Source organism: Pavona decussata, unplaced genomic scaffold, assembly GCF_977016875.1.
Source record: "Pavona decussata unplaced genomic scaffold, jaPavDecu1.1 SCAFFOLD_41, whole genome shotgun sequence".
NCBI lineage: Eukaryota > Metazoa > Cnidaria > Anthozoa > Scleractinia > Agariciidae > Pavona > Pavona decussata.
Window position 1 is genome coordinate 1 of NW_028145463.1, and position 17,378 is coordinate 17,378.

Genomic DNA, 17,378 nt, shown 5'->3' on the forward strand with positions numbered 1-17,378 from the left:
GTTTAATTAAAAAGTTTTGATCTTGCTTTAGTAATTTGTATTTCAAATTTCAGATTTTTATTTTAATTTTTTGTACAAGTTTACTATTATTGTTATTATTTTCAAGTCATCAATCAACACACTTAAAGTTTGCTTGTTTACAGTTTTATTGAAATGCAACAATACAAAGATCCAGGAAATAAAAAAAAATCCATAACAGTCATAGTAGGTTTAGTCTTGATCTTGTGGAATGGGCTACTTTTCGTACAATCGATTGAGTAAGAATTTCCGCTTATCGATAGCAAGTTCCGTCGATTCCAACCAATCAAATCCTTCTGTGTCTTTAAGCTCTTTTTGAGTTTCCATCACTTTTTTGAAGGTGGGATCTTTTTTCATTGCACGCATCCATTGTAGATTATCTAAGAGCACTTTTCTCAGCTCTTTTCTGTAAACAGGAACGAGAGCGTTTACGGCTTTACTACGAGCTTTGTGATGACACTTTTAAATAAAAGATGATGATTCCAAAGTTGAGAGCTGTTGCGTGACTAGCGACGCGCGACACCCACGCGTGTGTCTGAGAATAATAATAATAATAATAATAATAATAATAATAATAATAATAATAATAATAATAATAATAATAATAATAATAAAAAAACATATAACTACAAATGGCCCGTTTGTCTCCTTTTGTCCCTTTTGGCGCGGTTTTGGCCTTTCAGGCCTGGTTATGGCCTTTCAGGCCTGTGTTTGGCCTGGTTATGGCCTTTCTGGTCTGTGTTTGGCCCTTCTGACACTCTATATAACCTGACTATTTGCGAAAAAGATGTCACTTGTGTTCAGTCACCAAACTGTCAACATGGTTTACAAGAGAGTTTGCAGAAACTGTCCGATTCCATCGTGCGGGGCTAAATACCTTGTCAGATTAGCTAACCATCTCGCGGATGTTCATCAGTTAGAGCACACACAGCGAAGACAGTATTTACAAGAGGCGAAACTGCAACCTAAAGTTAAAGTCGTCGTTTACGAAAGTGAAGCGGATAATTCCGGAAAAAATCACTTTCACAATCCAGCACAGACACAAGAAACGGTGTACGAACTGTCAAGACAGCGGAGAAATGAGGCCTCTTTTAAAGCAAAAACTAAAAGACCGACTTCAAAGAACAAGGCAAACCGCAAGAAACAAAGAAAGTCGAACTCTTGGCTTAGAGGCCATAGGAAAATTGTGTAGACACGGAAGGAATATTTATTATTCCTCGAAATAAAACGGAAAAAACGGATTTGTAATAGTCAGTCAAATGATTCATTTTCATTCCTTTTCCTTTCAAATCGCTGAGTATTTGACTCTTTTTCCTCATTGTTTTTTAATAAAGTTTTTTAAACGGTATCTCTTGTCTGGTTCTATTGCTAGCAATTATAAGTCGCGTGTTTTAATTGATCCTTGTTAAGTTATATAAAATTGATTATATACTAATGCGTCAAGATACTCCCTTGGGTTTTTCCAGCAGAACTGAACTAATTTGTATGCAACTTAAGACTCGTGGATCCGCATAATTAACTGACTAACGGTGCGTGACTTTAATAGTTTTTTATTTCCTCGAGATAGGTAGGAGAAAACGGTCTTGTAATAGTCAAACAAACTTGAAATATAGAGTTTTCAGCGCCACTTTGTGTATATATGTGTGTGTGTGTTTTGTTTTTTGACGGTAATGATCGATAATCGTCACGAATAACCTGAAATCTCGGAGATAAATTTTCCCAGCAAACGGGGCTTCAAACAACACCTCCCAGTCGCGGACAGTTAAACAAGCGCTCAAGGCAGCTTGAAGATCAACAACGTTTGTGAAAAAAGCCATTTTCAACGGTACTAACGTTTTAAAAATCGAAAAAAAGTTTTCCCAGCAAAGCGATTGCAAGAGTGACGCTACCAAGAGAAAGCGCGCTTTTATTCAAACTGGCCATACAAATCTTAAGATCCAATCACGGTGGGTATAGAGCGGGCAAGCCTGGGCATGTCTATTGTTTCCTTTGTGCAAGAGTGACGCTCATTAGTAAACCTCGACACTTCATTAGTATGGAGGAAGACAGTTATTAGTATGCAGGAACGCATTTTTTCCCTAGGTTATAACAATAGATGACGTCATGGACTCGACGCTTAGGAATATTAATTAAGGGGATCCAAGGGGATCGAAGGGGATCCAAGGGGATCCACTAACGGGGCTTAATTCCACTCATAACCTACTACTTATAATTCTACTTAGTAGCCTCCTCCCCTGCCAGGCTATACAAAATGGACATCAATCACATCACATGGATGACTTGAGTTAAAATTTTGTAAGGTTTTAATGGAACTTTTATTATTTGAAAACGTTTACAAAGAGAATAGAGGGGGCGGTGTAGGGGGAGGACGATTTCTTTCTTTTTTTCTTTATTTTTTTTAATTTCATAAGATTCTACCGTACTCCGCTTCTTCCCCCCCGCCACCCCAACCCCACCAAATCCTGCCCTTCAGTAGGGCGTTTCGCAAATCGCAAATGCCATCAGTTGATAATAAATAGGGATTGGCGATTTCAGCAATTTTAATTCTTAGCAGCATGATCAAACTTGGCATGGGAAACGTTAAACGTCTCATTACTTTACTTTGTTAAAACCGCCTATTCAGAGAAAAGTGTTAGTTAAATTTCAGAGTCCCAAAGGGCTTTGCGGATCCAGGGCTGCCTCCCTAAAAAATGCAGAGATCTGGGGTTCCAAGACAGAAACATTAGAGTTCCAGGGCTCGGTCTAGTCAAAATCATTTTTTAGTCCGGCTTCAGAACGGGACGTCTTCAGGTTCCGGTATCCATGGCAACAACTTTGGGAATCCGAAGCTCTCAAGACCCTCTCCCCCTCCCCTTCCCTTTTAGGACCAGGATTTTGCTTGTATTGTGCTGCAGAATCATCAGAATCGATCGTTTTAATTTTCAGGGAAACATGTTCACTTGATTAAATTGAGAGAAGAAGAGGGAATCACCAAACATGTGGAAAACATTAAAAAGGTAGGATCTTTATAATAGTTTATGTAAAATGTCTTTAACTTTATGCGGATATCCTGACAATTTTCTAGTTTGAATGGGAACCTCGGTTTAAAATCGGCCACTCAGTGGAAAGTTGGCATGTGTGAGGGGGATGGGGTGGGGAAGAGGAGACTAGCACTTAGCAGTAACGCACGTGGACTGGGGATGATGCATTGGGACAGATGCCCCCCTTCGTAGCTTGAAGACCTTAAGACCTTTTTGGTGTATTACATGGCCCAAACTGTTTTCATCTTTACGGTGCCCAAATTACCTCATCAACTTAATAATATTTGTTTCCTTTGAGATGACGTCTAATCCCATGAGAATCAAATCATTTGTTCGTCATAGGCGCCATGTTGGATTCGTCAACTTGAGTAACTTGGGTTTCTCGATATCTACAAAGCAGTAAACCAATTGGTTTAAAATTTACCGAAATCAATAAAAAACGAATCATTGGTGTAACAACGTAAACCGTGACGAGAATAAAAATACAAATTTTGAAAAAACGGATTGTCAAAATATTTTTACCTTGGAAAACTCAAATCACCTGACCAATCAGTTATATCAAATCGTTGCCAGATAAATTTTGGAAAAGTCACATAGTTAGGTGGTGTTTGCCTTTATATCTAAAATGCTATGAATATTTGATGTCGGTGTGGGCACTTTGTCACTCATCCTCAACACCCCCACCCGTCCCCGCCCTTTCCCCTGGCTGAATCGGGTTAATAGACGGCAAAGGGAGCATTATTTCACCTCAGATATTTTTGATGAATTTATCTTGACGAATAATGCGTCTGAGAATTCTGTTCCTTTTGGACTTTCAAGAAATGTCCCGGAATAGCCTGGGAAGAGTAGGCTGGAGTAATTTTTTTGAAATGAATAACGAGATTATTTTGTTAGAGTTTTGAAAATGCAAATATGATGAGCTCCATTACAGCTAGTGACGATAAATTTTTAAAATCACTGTCAGAATATTATGGTTAATTTATTTGGCAAGCTTTTGACATGGAGCGAGATAGTGCTGTAATATTGAGGAGTAAAACAAATTATTCCAACGGTGATTTTCAATCTTAATTGATGACCCAAAAGTGTCAGTTTGTTTAGCTTACTGTCAAGTTACTGCTGAAGCATTTTATTTAATAGCATTTCAATCTTTTGTTCGAAGTTTTTGCTTGTCAGTGTTATTTACAAATAGATTCTGATCGATCTATCACATGAACACCGATCACTTCCAAAATTTGGCGGGAAAATTTTCGTTTTTCCGAATAAGTGTGATATCTGATCAGACGAAATTGCTTGGAAGATTTTCCGTTATTCGATAATAATGCAAACGAGTCCATTTGTAAATAGGTCTGCAAATCTCAATTTTGAAGTTTCGTCTGTTTTATGCATGGTTTTAATTAATCCTATTTAGCCTGAGCCAGTGCGGGAGGAAGGGGGACGGGGTGTATCCCTCTTCGTGGCAATGAGATGTGGCGGTGTTTAAAATGGCCCAGCTGTGTTTTCTTCTTCACAGTGTCCAAATTACCTTATCAAGACCAAAAATTTGTTTTCTTTGAGGCCCACAAAGTGGAGAGATGACGACAAATCGCACGAGAATGAAATCATTTGTTCATAGGCGCCATCTTGGATCCGCCAACTTGGTTTTCCCAAATTTCTTATTATCTCAAAAACGACGGAAAACCATGTTGGTTCAAAATTTACCAAAATCAATAAAAAATGAATCAGTGGTTTAACAAACTTGAAAAAAAGAAAAAAAAAACGGCTGTCAAAATCTAATTACTTTGGAAAGTTTCAAGTTACCTGACCTGATCAATCAACTATTATGAAATCGTTGCCAGATAAAGTTTGGAAAAGACACAAAGTTCAGTGGTGTTTGCTTTTATTAAAAAAAAAAAATTATGAATAGTTGAATTCAGCGCGAGCACCGCTGCCGACCCACCCCCCCCCCCCCCTCCTCCCGGCTGAATTGGGCAAATAGAAGTTATTTCACGTCAGAAATTTTTGATTGTTTTTTCTTTACAAATAATCCTTCTGACTTCCAGAAAGTTTCCAGGAATAATTTTGGAGGAATTTTTTTGACAAAAAATGACTGCATTAATGGCTAAGATTTTTGAATATTATTTATGCAAATATCATGACATTCATTTCAGTAACGATAGAAAATACTTTAATATCACTATTAGAATATTATGTCTAATATATTAGGCAAGCTTTTGACAAAGAGCGAGATAGTACTGTCGTATTGTACGGTGGCCCATACCTGCCACGGCAAAACTTACTTTTTCGCGGCAAAACTTACTCTTTCACGGCAAAACTTACTTTTCCACGGTAAAACTTACTTTTCCACGGCAAAACTTACTTTTTCTTACTTCCGGAATCCAGTTTCTCTCGGTCTGCAGTTTCCCGCTATTTTAGATCCGGGAACTTCTGACTGCACTCCGGCGGATCTAACATGGCGGATCAGGAAGAAGATTTCGTGTAAGTACGTAAAAACGTAGCAGTATGTGATGAGTAATTTTTCAGTGGACGGTTTTTCTAAAGTTTAGTCCCTATTTCTACCTTTTAGACTGTTTAATTCGGTTTGTAGGCCTATCTTGTGGTTTTCGCGGGGATTGCGCGAGTATAAAACTTCAAATTTTGTCTGTCCTGTCACGGAATGCACAGGGTATATTGTAAAGCATAAGTCCTTGTATGGAGAAATTGAACTGCCAAAAATTTAAATTAGTGAGATCAACTAGTAAAACTGTTAAATAACAGTACATTTCATTAACTTCAACTCTTATTTATTGCTAAAATCAACAACTAAGCTTAACTTGTTGGACCCTTGTCTGGAGTCTGTAACGTACTAGTCTGTATCGTACTTAAGCCTGAGTTAAGCTTTAGTCTCATACAAGCTTAAAGCTTTATAAGTTTCTCATTAACTTTCACAACAAATATTATCTTTACAAACAGTTTTCATAGCTGGGGGCGTGTGCAATGTAAAAATCAGCTGCCTTTTCACCCTGGTTGTCTTTGGGTTGAGACCTGTTATAAATTAATAGGTATTGTTTATCTGTCAACAATTAGTATTTTACAATCGACTGCTTAGAGCAAGGTTCAATTTGCTTGGAATACTAGAGAGAAGTTTCTGAGTTCTCAGATATCTAAGGGCATATTAAATTGTTGTACACTTGCCTTTACTAGAGTGGAATTTAGACACTTATTCACTCTTTCTGCAGCTGAATTTAAGCTGTTTGGACGCTATGTCACTCGATATATATTTTTCCTTCTCTGCAGGTTTTGTACTTCTTGTTGTGCAAAACAAAGAAGTGGTGTAAAGTTCTGCTGGAAATGTGGTTCACCATCTCAGTGTCCTTTGTCTGGTCAAGAAGCAGGCCCTAATAGTCCCAAAACGTCGTTTAGAAAGCCTGTACTACTGCAAGAAAAGCCAAAAACGAAGTCATTTGAGGATTACATGGCTTGTAAGAAGAAACAGCAACAATCCGGTTCAAAATTTCGCCCAAAGAAGAAAGTTAAGGTTAATCCTGATGAACTTGTGACAATAAACATTGGACAAATGAGAAATTGTGGAAATGACTTGAAACCAATTTGGGGGAAGCGTTTGCCTATTCAAGTGACGAAGTCTGCTGGTTATGCAAGGATACTAAGTAAAGGAATGGAAAAGTGGGCTGCATTTGACAGGAAGTTTGATCCTGAGGAAGACTATATGTTGTTGTTTGAAGATGGTGGCCATGCTGTCTATTTACCAGGACAAGAAGAAGATTTTGAACTTGAAAAATACAAGACTGAACTTGGTAAAGATTATAAGAGGATAACAATGTACTTATGCACAACAGCTGACTTTGAAATGTCTGAAGACAACAATCCCACCAACTCAGAACTGAGCTTTTCCAAGCCAATCAATGTGCCAGAAAGTTCTTCAGCAAATGACTTTGAGTCAGCATCAGTCTTTACTCCTTCAAGAAGCTCTGTTGACAAGAATGGCACTCCACCCTTAAGCTGCGATTCACCAAGTACTAGTGGTCAAGAATTGGATCATTCATGTTCAAACATTCAATCAGCAGAACAGCAGATTTTAGAAGATTCCCAGTTAGCAGAGATGCTCCAACAATGGGAAAACACCAGTGAGAGTTTTCAGGAAATCACTAACCAGGAAGTCACTAACTGTTCTACCACTGTTGTGACGAAACCAAGCCAAATTGTAAAAATCTTGTCAGAAAGAGTTGATCGCATGCAAGAATTTTTTCTTGTTTCACGACGCTGTGCACCCTTTTCAAGAACAATTGCATTATGGCAAAGGCAGGCCAGAAAATCTCCACCCACAAGTGTATTGAAAGTGCATTTCAATGGTGAGGCTGGTATTGATACAGGTGCTATGTCACAAGAATTCTAAGCAGAAGTTATTTCTGACATGGGAAGGGAGATTTTCCCAGATGGAAGTCCCACAGACTCTACATATTATGTTCAAAATGGCACCTTCCGCACCTGTGGTGAGATTGTAGCAGTTTCGTTGGCCCAAGGAGGACCTCCTCCATGTTTCCTTGAACAGTGTGTGTATGAATCAATGTCAAAAAGCATTGACATGATAAGCATTGAAGAATCAGATCTGACAACAAAAGAACAGCAACTTCTGAACGATGTCAGTGAAAATTGCAATAACTTCACTGACATGATTTTTGCACATGGATACACTGGGGTAGTGGATGATGATCACATCGATGAAATTTTAAGATCTCTGAAAGTGAGCCTAGTAAATCGCCGTTCATTGTACATGAAAGAATTCCTTAAAGGAATGTCTACCTATGGATTGGCAGAGTTGATACTTAAGTACCCATCCGTGTGTCAGCCACTGTTTGTCAGTGGAAATTTTAAGGAGCATTTGACACCTGATGCCAATTACCTGTTCTCCCTAATGGACCCTCAGTACTCACCATCAGGTTCTACGAGAAGACGAATTGAAGAAGATGTAATGGGTCACTTCCAAGACTGCCTAAATTTGTTTGAAGATGGGAGCATCATAGGTCACTCAGCAGCAGTTGCCTGGAATTATAAAGATGCCAACCTTGACTGTGAAACTCCAGATGCAGCAGAAACATTTGAAAATCCAGATTTAACAGTGGCAGGAGTCATGGGATGGTTAACTGGACAGAAACACAAACCAATTGATAACCAAATGTTTAAGGTGACTGTGTACTTTAACCATGACTGCCTTAAGTACAACCCTAAGCACAGAATATGTTTTCCATCTGTAGGCGCATGTGGCAAAGAGATTACCATTCCTGTAGCCCACATGAGCTCTTCAGATAAGTTCAAAGAGCTCTTCGTCCTTGCATTTTGTAAAGGCCAGGCTTTTGCCAAACCTTAACTGTTGATAGTGTCACTGGGATCATACTAGTAGGAATAGATCATTTCCTTATGTACATTTAGTAATACTGAGCTCCAAAAGGAATGACCATTCCTGAATGTTATGACCTTTCCTGTCATTCAGTATAGTTCTGATGCCATTACGTTTGTGTTCGTGTCTATTGACACTTGTCAGCTTAAACCTAGGAATGCAAAAATATTGAATTGAAACTTATTGTGGATACATTTGAAAGCAGATAAGTGTTTTAGATGGAAAAAGGATTTCAGGTCTCAAGATTCAGTTTTGCACACTCCATATAATGCAGTTACCTTTGTTGTACGTTGTAAGCCTGTTGTGTTTCATCCATAAGACTAATGACTTCTGAGTTATATTTGTTTTGTTTTTTTTTTTATGTGGAAAAAGTGATAAGGGGCATTTGTTGTTATAATACTATTTCCGTTAGGTTGCTGTTATTTCGTACATGTAGTCCCTTTGCAGCTGGTTGGTCACACCTGACCTACTGCACACCAATGTTATGGGCTACAACTAAGTATGTATCAGAAATAGAAGAATGAAGTGAGCAAGTAAAAAAGGCTGGATATTTTGATTACGAAATATTTTATGGACAACAATACTTGCTCTCCACAAACCTTTTATCTATACAAATTGTAATGTTTCTGTTAAATATGCAACCTCAATGAACTTGAAATTGCCAATCCTACTAACTTCATCGTGCCCTTGCTAATTCTGGGACTTCTTTAGTGCTAGACCATCACAAGAACAAAGTAACTGACCCCCCATCTCCAAAATATTAATAATTTATCGACATTGTTAAAGTAACTCTTATTTCAACGTTGTGTTTCAAAAGGAGTAAGAGATACTTGTTTTGTGGTATGCATCAATGTAGCAAAGTCAAGATGATTGTTCCAGTTTTAAGCAAAGGTACTTGTAAATGTGACTGTTCAAGTTCTATTATAATTATTCAACATCGTCAGTTCTGCTTAGAGAAAACTTATTATGTAATTATAAAGTTGGTAAACAAGTAACAGTGTCAGAGTATTCTTTATTGCCAATTGCTACACAAACCAGGCTTCCAGGTGCAAAAGTGTGGCTTTGTGGAAGCTACATTGTAGACAGTCAAAGTACAACTCAAGTTTTTGAATTTTTATGAAAAGCAATGTTACACAACAATGATCATGAATACTTTAGCAATCATAAGACTGATCGGTATTTTTGATAACTGATCATGCACCTGATAATGATACTGACACAAGTTTGTGGTACAGTTCCAAGGCTTCTCTCCAGTGTGTAGGCTTTTTAAGGTCAAGAGAATCCATGGCATATTCGAAGTATTCAAAGTGTTCATTAGCTTCTTCCTTCTCGATTAGGTGGTTTTCGACATAACTAATTTTATCGTCAGGCACAGGGAGTAGCAAATCGGGCTTCCCACCTCTTCCTTCCGGCAAATAGTACAGCACATCTGGAACTCCAGGAGTAGTGTCATTTCCAGATTTCCTTATTCGATGTGTATTCCAATGTTCTTTTACGGCGTCCAAGTCTTCCTGCAACAGTTCTGCAAAGCAGAACCAAAGACAATCCTTCTGCAAAGAATCACCTGTGTTAAGATCCCCTGCTTCAACGAGATCCTTAAATAGATTTATCCACCAACTTGATCTGTTTCTTCGGTACTGTGACCAATAGGCCTCGATCCTTTGGTTTCTTGGGGAGGCAACGTATTTGTGGGAATTTTCATCGTCACGAAAAAAAACTTGCATGGAAGCCATGATCTTGTTCTCTGTACCCAAATCAGTGACTAGTTCACATGGGCACCCACCATAAGTCTTAACTGCATCCAAAAAGTAAGATCCAATGTTGTCGGGATAGTTATTTGATCGAGTAACTACCAGCCATAACAATTTTCTACTCCAGCCGTCAATACAACCATGAACCGGAAAACCATAGGGTTTAAGTTTGTCGTATCCATCGGCGTGCCAGACGGCATTTGGACCTGGGTTATGATACTGACGTCTTTTCAATTTATGTCTTTTTCTCATTTGGCAGCCGTCTGGATCCAATTCCCGAAGTAAGAGCTCCACCACTTGTCGTGGAACTTGATATCCCTTTAACTGGAGGCTATGCCATACATGCCTGTAACCCGCAATACAATCAGGACCATCTAACATGCCTTCAATTTCGAGAATTATGGTGTCAACATCATATTCGGGGTTTCTCCTGGACAGTCCATACATCCGTAGTCGTCTGTGAAAAGTCCGTTCACTTATTTCAATGTTGTTGTAGGTTGCCAGTAAGTCTAAGATGTCTTTGTATTGATAACCACGATAAAAATAGTATTTTATAAGAACCTCTTCCGTATTATCTTCAACCCCGTTTTCGTTGTCACTATAAGCCGTCGCCATCTTGATTCTGTTTATAAACAGATCCCGTCCCAGTCCCTTTATGAAGTTTTGCCGTGGAAAGGAAAGTTTTGCCGTGGAAAAGTAAGTTTTGCCGTGGAAAAGAAAGTTTTGCCGTGGAAAAGTAAGTTTTGCCGTGGAAAAGAAAGTTTTGCCGTGGAAAAGTAAGTTTTGTCGTGGAAAAGTAAGTTTTGCCGTGAAAGAGTAAGTTTTGCCGTGGAAAAGTAAGTTTTGCCGTGAAAAAGTAAGTTTTGCCGTGGAAAAGTAAGTTTTGCCGTGGCAGGTATGGGCCACCGTAGTATTGAGAGATATAATAAAAAATTATTCCAAATTATGGCGATTTTCAATCTCAATTAATGACCCAAAAGCGTGTTTTAACTTACTGTCAATTTCCTGGCTTTTTAGCCTTTTTGGCATTGAGAGGTGTACTCAAGCGAAATAATTGGCAACAATATAATGGTTTCTTTGAGCAACAACAACAACAACAACAACAACAACAACAACAAAAATACAATTTTATTGTGAGGTTTTCCGAAAATAATGGAATTATAACAGGCAGTTGTTTCTAATCAATTTCAGCAATTCTTGTTCCCCCACAGAGATGAATACAGTTAAATTGCTCTCAGAAACAATGTTCTAGGCATAAAGAATGCTCGACATCTTACAATTTCGAAGTCGAAATTCGTCCAAATGTCAACGCCAATTCAGTGCTTGCAATTGGCTTTGGGTGATTCGTCTACTTCCTGTTTTGTGTGTCTTGAATTTTTCTTAGGCAAGAAAACATAAGTTTCAGCCGAGCCAAGTTCTCTCTCTACAGAGAAAAATCGATACATTTTACCGCAATTGGCCTCAAAGAAATGCCTGGAAATGTTAATGTTAGGTTTTTAGAAATAAAAGCATTTTCACCACGACTGACTTCTTAGCTTTTTTTTTTTTTATAAATATGCCCAAAACGCACAAAAATACATCATTAAAAAAACCAAAATTAAAGAAAACAAACTATTTCGAAAATTATTTTTCCAAAAATAAAACGATTTTTGTTTTGAGAGAAAAAAAGTAAAGTTCGTCAGCTGCATCAGGGCTTGAACTCCAAGCCCCTCGAAGCAACTTAAATTTAACGACGGCAGATATAAGGCCGTCGTTCTAAAGATTAAGCGTTGCTTAACCACAAGACCACCGGGGCATTGCATGATAAATGATTGTCAAAATTAGTTAGAAATAGGTTGTGGGTCCTATTGTTTTCAACGAACCATTTTCATTAATTAGCCATGGTAGCAAGATCGTGAACGCGTGCAAATTCTACATAATAACAAGCAACCAGTTTTAAAAAACCATGACAACTGGAAAAAATTTATCAAGATTTAATTTGCGAAGATTATATGGAGAATGACTTTCTCAGAGTTCAAGGATTGTTGTTTCGTTCCAGATTTGACTGAAACAAAAGAGTTATGACAATTTCTTGGGAAAAAAGATCGATTAGATCGCCAGATTTTAATTTATTTTTTGTAACAGATGAATTTCACACTGCGCGAAACACACAATTCAAGCCGCCATACGCTTTTGTCACATGATGGTTGTAATTTGGGTGGAAAAAAGCATATAATTGTAAACAAAATAGACCTAAACCGTGTAGAGTTGTGTTCGGAAACATTAAGCAAAAATAATTCAAAAAAGCGAATGCCAGTTGATTTGTTATATAAAGGAGTGATTTTAAAGTCAAAATAAACCGAACGTTGTCTTGCTTACCACTACATTTCTGAACTGATATCAAACGAAATGTAAGAAGGCTGTTTATGTAGCAACCTGGGTATAATCAATGTAGATTTTCTTGTCTTTCAGTTGTTGATCTCAAGTTGGATTAAACACAAGGCAAGGAACAAAAAAAAAAAAAAAAGCGCCAGCAAGCATGGGAGGAACTCAAGGTTACAATTGAACACAAGAGAGAATGAACATTGGAATTTTCTGGACACGTTTAAGGTAGACAATTGTTTTGACTCAGCTCGATCGGTGCTAAATATGAAGTTCCACTTTAAAAATACAAGGAAAATACCTCAAGCTTCGAAATGAAGTTAAAGTTTTTATAACAAAATTCAACAAACAAACTGAATTTTCTTTTCTTAACTAAATTTCCACTAAAAGCACCGCCTGGTATTTTAGATTTTTATGACCTGGCTGCCAACAAGGTTTGATCGCATAGAGATTGGATGGAGACACGTTCGGCTTAAAGATGGTTAAGTTTTAGGAGGAGTAATAAGTTTTAAAAAGTGCTATCATTTTTAGATTGGAACTTCTTGTTTACAATGTCGGTTCAGTACTCGAACGATCGGTATTCGGGATCTCTCATAAGTGCACGATACAGAATCTCACACTTATACAGCAGAGGATTCATTGTTTCTTTTAGACGTCTTTAATTCTCTCTAAATGATTGTTTGTAAGTTTGAGATGCAAAATTTTACTCGAAAACATGGGTTTTCTGATAGATTATTTTAAGTGGAAAATATCTAAAACATGATTGAAGTTCAGTTCCTTGAAATTCCTTCAGTGTTTCGAATCTAAACTTTCTCAACATTTTAAATACTTCATATAGCTAAAGTACAGTTTTGAAGGCGCACCAAAATATTTTCAGTAGAAAAATGTGAGCTTGTATCGTGCACTTATCATTTTCTTCGGTTTCGGCAATTCGTAGACCTTTTTCTAGTCAGTCATTTTCAAAGAGTTCCAACACGGCTCGAATGTAGGGTTTGTGTGGAAATCAAAGTCTTTGTGCACATTTGGCTAAACATTTTACCAAAAAACTCTCTCGAAAAAATTCCACAGTAAATTTTTTAATCAGTCCGTTCAATTTAAAACTTGAAATGTTTTCATTTGATTTCCACACAAACTCAATTCACAACATGTTTTTACTCTTGAAAACAACTGATCGACTGCTTCGATTTGTCAAACAAATTTCGTGAACGTTTCAAAGAAAAACTGAGTTTGAAAAACAACTTCAGGACTCAGTCGGTATTGTATTTCAAAGATCTCTTATTTATTGCTGAAGTTTTCATTCTCAAAACAAAACTTAGCTGCAGTTAATATTTTTTTTTGAAACTTTCATTTTCCCAACAAACTTAGTTAGAATTTTTCGTTTTTGACTTCAGTAATTCGTTTCACAATATTGTCAACAAAAATAGTTTATTCTCTCTATTATTACTACTTTGTTTATTGTTAACAATAACTTGTAATTTAAACCAATTAGTCAATAAAGAATTTAAATCTTAATTATCTCATTGTTCTTCTTAATTGTATTGATTACAATAAATAATAAATGAAAAAAAACTCGCGCTTTTAAAAGGGGCCTGGTAACTAGTCATTTTGTAGGCTATCTCTTTTACTTTTTTTTGCCTAGGAGAGGTTGCCGAGAAGAAAAAAAGTCCTGTGCTTTTAACACGGGTCAAGCACAAAATCAAAAAAATATCTTGACTTTTGAAGGGCTAAATCCGGCTTAAACCTGCACAGATTTTTCCCGCCAAAAGACAAAATTTTTTTTGACACAGTACTAGAATAGCACAAGATCAAAAAATATCTTGACTTTTGAACGGCTAAATCTGCTCAAGCAGTTTAAGGCCTGGGTTTGAAGGGTGTTCAGAAATTTTGAATGATCCCCTATATCTTCGGTTTGTCTGCCTAGAAGAGGATGAAATTTTCCCTGAATATTAAACTTGATGTTTTCTTTTGCCTTAACGTATAATTTTGATCACGTGACATATCACGTGACCAAAAAATGAGAATTTCGTAAATCGGCGATATGGCGGCGAATTTTCTTAATAAAGACAACTGAATTAATGTTTCCGAAGCAGATTTTAAATATTTAACTTTCTACGTTTGGAATGACTGTCCTTAAGTTTTTAAATCGGAGAAATTAACGATCAAAGGTTGAATTGTGGACTAAAAAATGACCTTTGCCCTGATAATTTTTTTCTGGAGAACAATGGACGATCATTCCAAACGTGAAGCGATGGAGATATTTAATCTTTATTAGAAACGCGTTTTTGTTTGATGTTATCTCTAAAAACCGTCGCCTACCTGTCAAATCTTTGCTTTTTTCACAAAAATGATCACGTGACATGTCACGTGATCTATAGCACTACTTATTATGCTTAGAAATTTTCAGAATGATGAGATCTTTTTATCTTCCAAATTTCAGTTCAGTGCCATTGAATTTGTTAAAGTTATCTAGAATAAACCATTTTTCCTCTTAAAAGCCCTTGACCCAGGCTTTAAACTGCTTGAGTGTCTTAAACCTGCATGGATTTTTCCCGCTAAAAGACAAATTTTTTTTTGACTCAGTACTAGAATACCCACATCAGAAGCACAGCACTTTTTTTTTTATTAAAGGCAATCAAACATAGACAAAATATTTTAAAAGAAATAGCCTACAAAATACTAGTTTTCAAGCCCCCTTTAAAGCGCGTTTTTATTTAACCCATTTCAAAAGCAAACACTTATTTTCTCGACTGAAAGAAGTACCAACTTTAATTCTTTCAATTTGACTTTAAAACTTTGGAGCAAGAAACTCTTTCTTTGACATAGAATCCAAACTTTTCTCAATTGAAAACTGAAATCATTTTAAACCAAGAAAAATGCGCTTTCTGGAGTAAAACTACATGTTTCAGGGCCCGGTTTTACTTAAAGTAAAATGAGGCTTGTCCAGGGTTAACGCAGCTTAAGAACGGTTTGCTGTAAGGACCGACTAAGCGTATACAAAATGGAAAAAACCGATTTCCCCAAACTTTGCCAGAATAAAGGGCTTAGTGAACTACCTCTAAAAATATAAGTTTCATTTTGTTTAGAGCTTTATTTATTTTGGGGGAATTTTTTTAAGATTTTACCCATGGAGGCGGGCTAAAATCACGCCGAAGTAGGCACTTTTGTAGAAGCTCCCTTTTATACAAGGAGCCTTTTCTAGAAAAGATTAACCCAACAGAAGGAACAATTTTATTTTCTTAGATGACTGGCGGCGTTAAAGTTAAATAAAACGTAAACATGAATTTTTGACCAATTTTTTAAGTTGCGCCTTTTTACCGGTGATTATAACAACCTAATTTTGGCTAAATTCAAGGACAAAAAAAGCATTTTGGTACATCGCTTTGCCCTACGAAACTACACTCCGGGAAAACATAATCATTTCAACTAAACATTGATCGAATAAAAAATTGGGGTAAATTAAACAGCGAGTTCTCAGAGCGTTTTCAAAACATGTCACTTCAGCAATTAAGAGCGACCTTTGACCTTTTATATCGAGGGGAAATATAAACGAGAGCTCATAAACCTTGACTTTCCTTCGCCGGAAGACGCTTATTTTTACTCTACTGGCACATTTTGAGTAAAGGAAAACTACACATTTGAATTTGAAGTTATGTACTAGCTATGAAAGATAATTTGAAAAGTAAACTTAGCAATTCAATTTCGACTTTGCGTAGGCGATTCCGATTTGTTTACTACGAAATTGCGATTTTAAAGCCTGTTTACAATACAAATACGGCATCAACTACAAGGTAAACCTCATTCTACTGAATGATTAATAAATCCTTCTTACCTTAGAGATCTTTTCCTGCCTAAAAAACACGGTCCGTGTTCATTGCAAAAGTGTATTGACTGAGATCGCGGAACGCCTCAAGCCAAAGAACAAGTTAACGAAACCACAGGAATGCCAGGAGTACATTTCGTACTGAGATGTGTACTTACATATTTCGGTATTACTATGACACGTCAATTCAAAACGCCTTTTTTTCTTTTCGCACACTAAGGTGTAATATCTTAATTACTTAAAGATCACGTAAATTGAAAAGAGCGCCGTGTCCCGAAAGCTAACTTCTTTTGTTCGTTGCACGTTGTACTTGCTGAGTGTACAGTGGATTTTTTCGTGGTTGGCTACGACCACCGGAGTCAGTGGTGCTTATATATGGCTGTGTGTGAATATGGGTAGATTGTAGGGGGAACATGTGGTTCAAGTGTGAACAATTTAGCCAATGTGAAAAGCTTAATCCTTGCAAAGTGTACCAAATCCACGCAAGGGCATCTGCGTTATTGCAACACTCGAGACGCTATGTAAGACTGAAGCAAAGTTGTTTTTGGCACGGGCAGGTATGTTTTAGTGGTGTGTACTGTGTATATGAATGCCCAACATAACTTAATTTAAAAATATTTACTCTCAAAACAAAGAGAGTTTTTTTTCTTTTCTTTTCCTTCTTTTTTAACGTTGAAAGTTACAATTAACCACTAACTCAGCTAACGTCGTTAAATTTGTATATGATTTGCGTTTTTTATATCAAGAATCGTCACGGATCAGTAAGTTTTCGTTTATCTTTAAAACTTGAACATCTTCTAAGGAGTAATTTTTAAACCAAAACCCTTCTGTAACGAACTTAACAGAGGTCAAAGGCCGCAAACGTTAGTAAACATTGCGATGTGTTCGATGCGTTTACGAAACGCTTAAAATAATTAAATTTAATTTAAACTTGTTTAAAAGTCACGAAACAACTAAGCTACGGCAAACGTAAAGGCAAAAAGCTTTCTTGTTGCTTTATAAATATACAAAGCGAA

The 17,378-nt window shown here is 37.0% G+C and overlaps 3 protein-coding genes across 3 annotated transcripts; 2 read left to right on the top strand and 1 right to left on the bottom strand.

Annotated features, from left to right (window-relative positions):
* Positions 1-5,348: 5,348 nt before the first annotated feature.
* Positions 5,349-7,428, top strand: LOC146482878 (uncharacterized). The gene is made up of 2 exons (XM_085106498.1): positions 5,349-5,513; positions 6,312-7,428. The coding sequence occupies exons 1-2, from the start codon at positions 5,488-5,490 to the stop codon at positions 7,426-7,428; spliced, it is 1,143 nt and encodes a 380-aa protein (XP_084962624.1). The 5' UTR covers positions 5,349-5,487.
* An 18-nt stretch (positions 7,429-7,446) lies between these two features.
* Positions 7,447-11,077, top strand: LOC146482879 (uncharacterized). The gene is made up of 2 exons (XM_085106499.1): positions 7,447-8,171; positions 10,899-11,077. Coding segments are annotated over exons 1-2 (726 nt in total). The 3' UTR covers positions 10,900-11,077.
* On the bottom strand, positions 8,981-10,865 carry LOC146482880 (uncharacterized). Its single transcript, XM_085106497.1, has one exon. The coding sequence runs from the start codon at positions 10,794-10,796 to the stop codon at positions 9,624-9,626; it is 1,173 nt and encodes a 390-aa protein (XP_084962623.1). The 5' UTR covers positions 10,797-10,865; the 3' UTR covers positions 8,981-9,623.
* Positions 11,078-17,378: the final 6,301 nt, after the last annotated feature.

Coding starts and splice junctions, on each gene's coding strand:
- LOC146482880 (XM_085106497.1), bottom strand. CDS start 10,796: ATGGCGACGGCTTATAGTGACAACGAAAACGGGGTTGAAGATAATACG.
- LOC146482878 (XM_085106498.1), top strand. CDS start 5,488: ATGGCGGATCAGGAAGAAGATTTCGT. Junction 5,514..6,311: donor GATCAGGAAGAAGATTTCGT/GTAAGTACGTAA, acceptor CCTTCTCTGCAG/GTTTTGTACTTCTTGTTGTG.
- LOC146482879 (XM_085106499.1), top strand. CDS start 7,447: ATGGGAAGGGAGATTTTCCCAGATGGAAGTCCCACAGACTCTACATAT.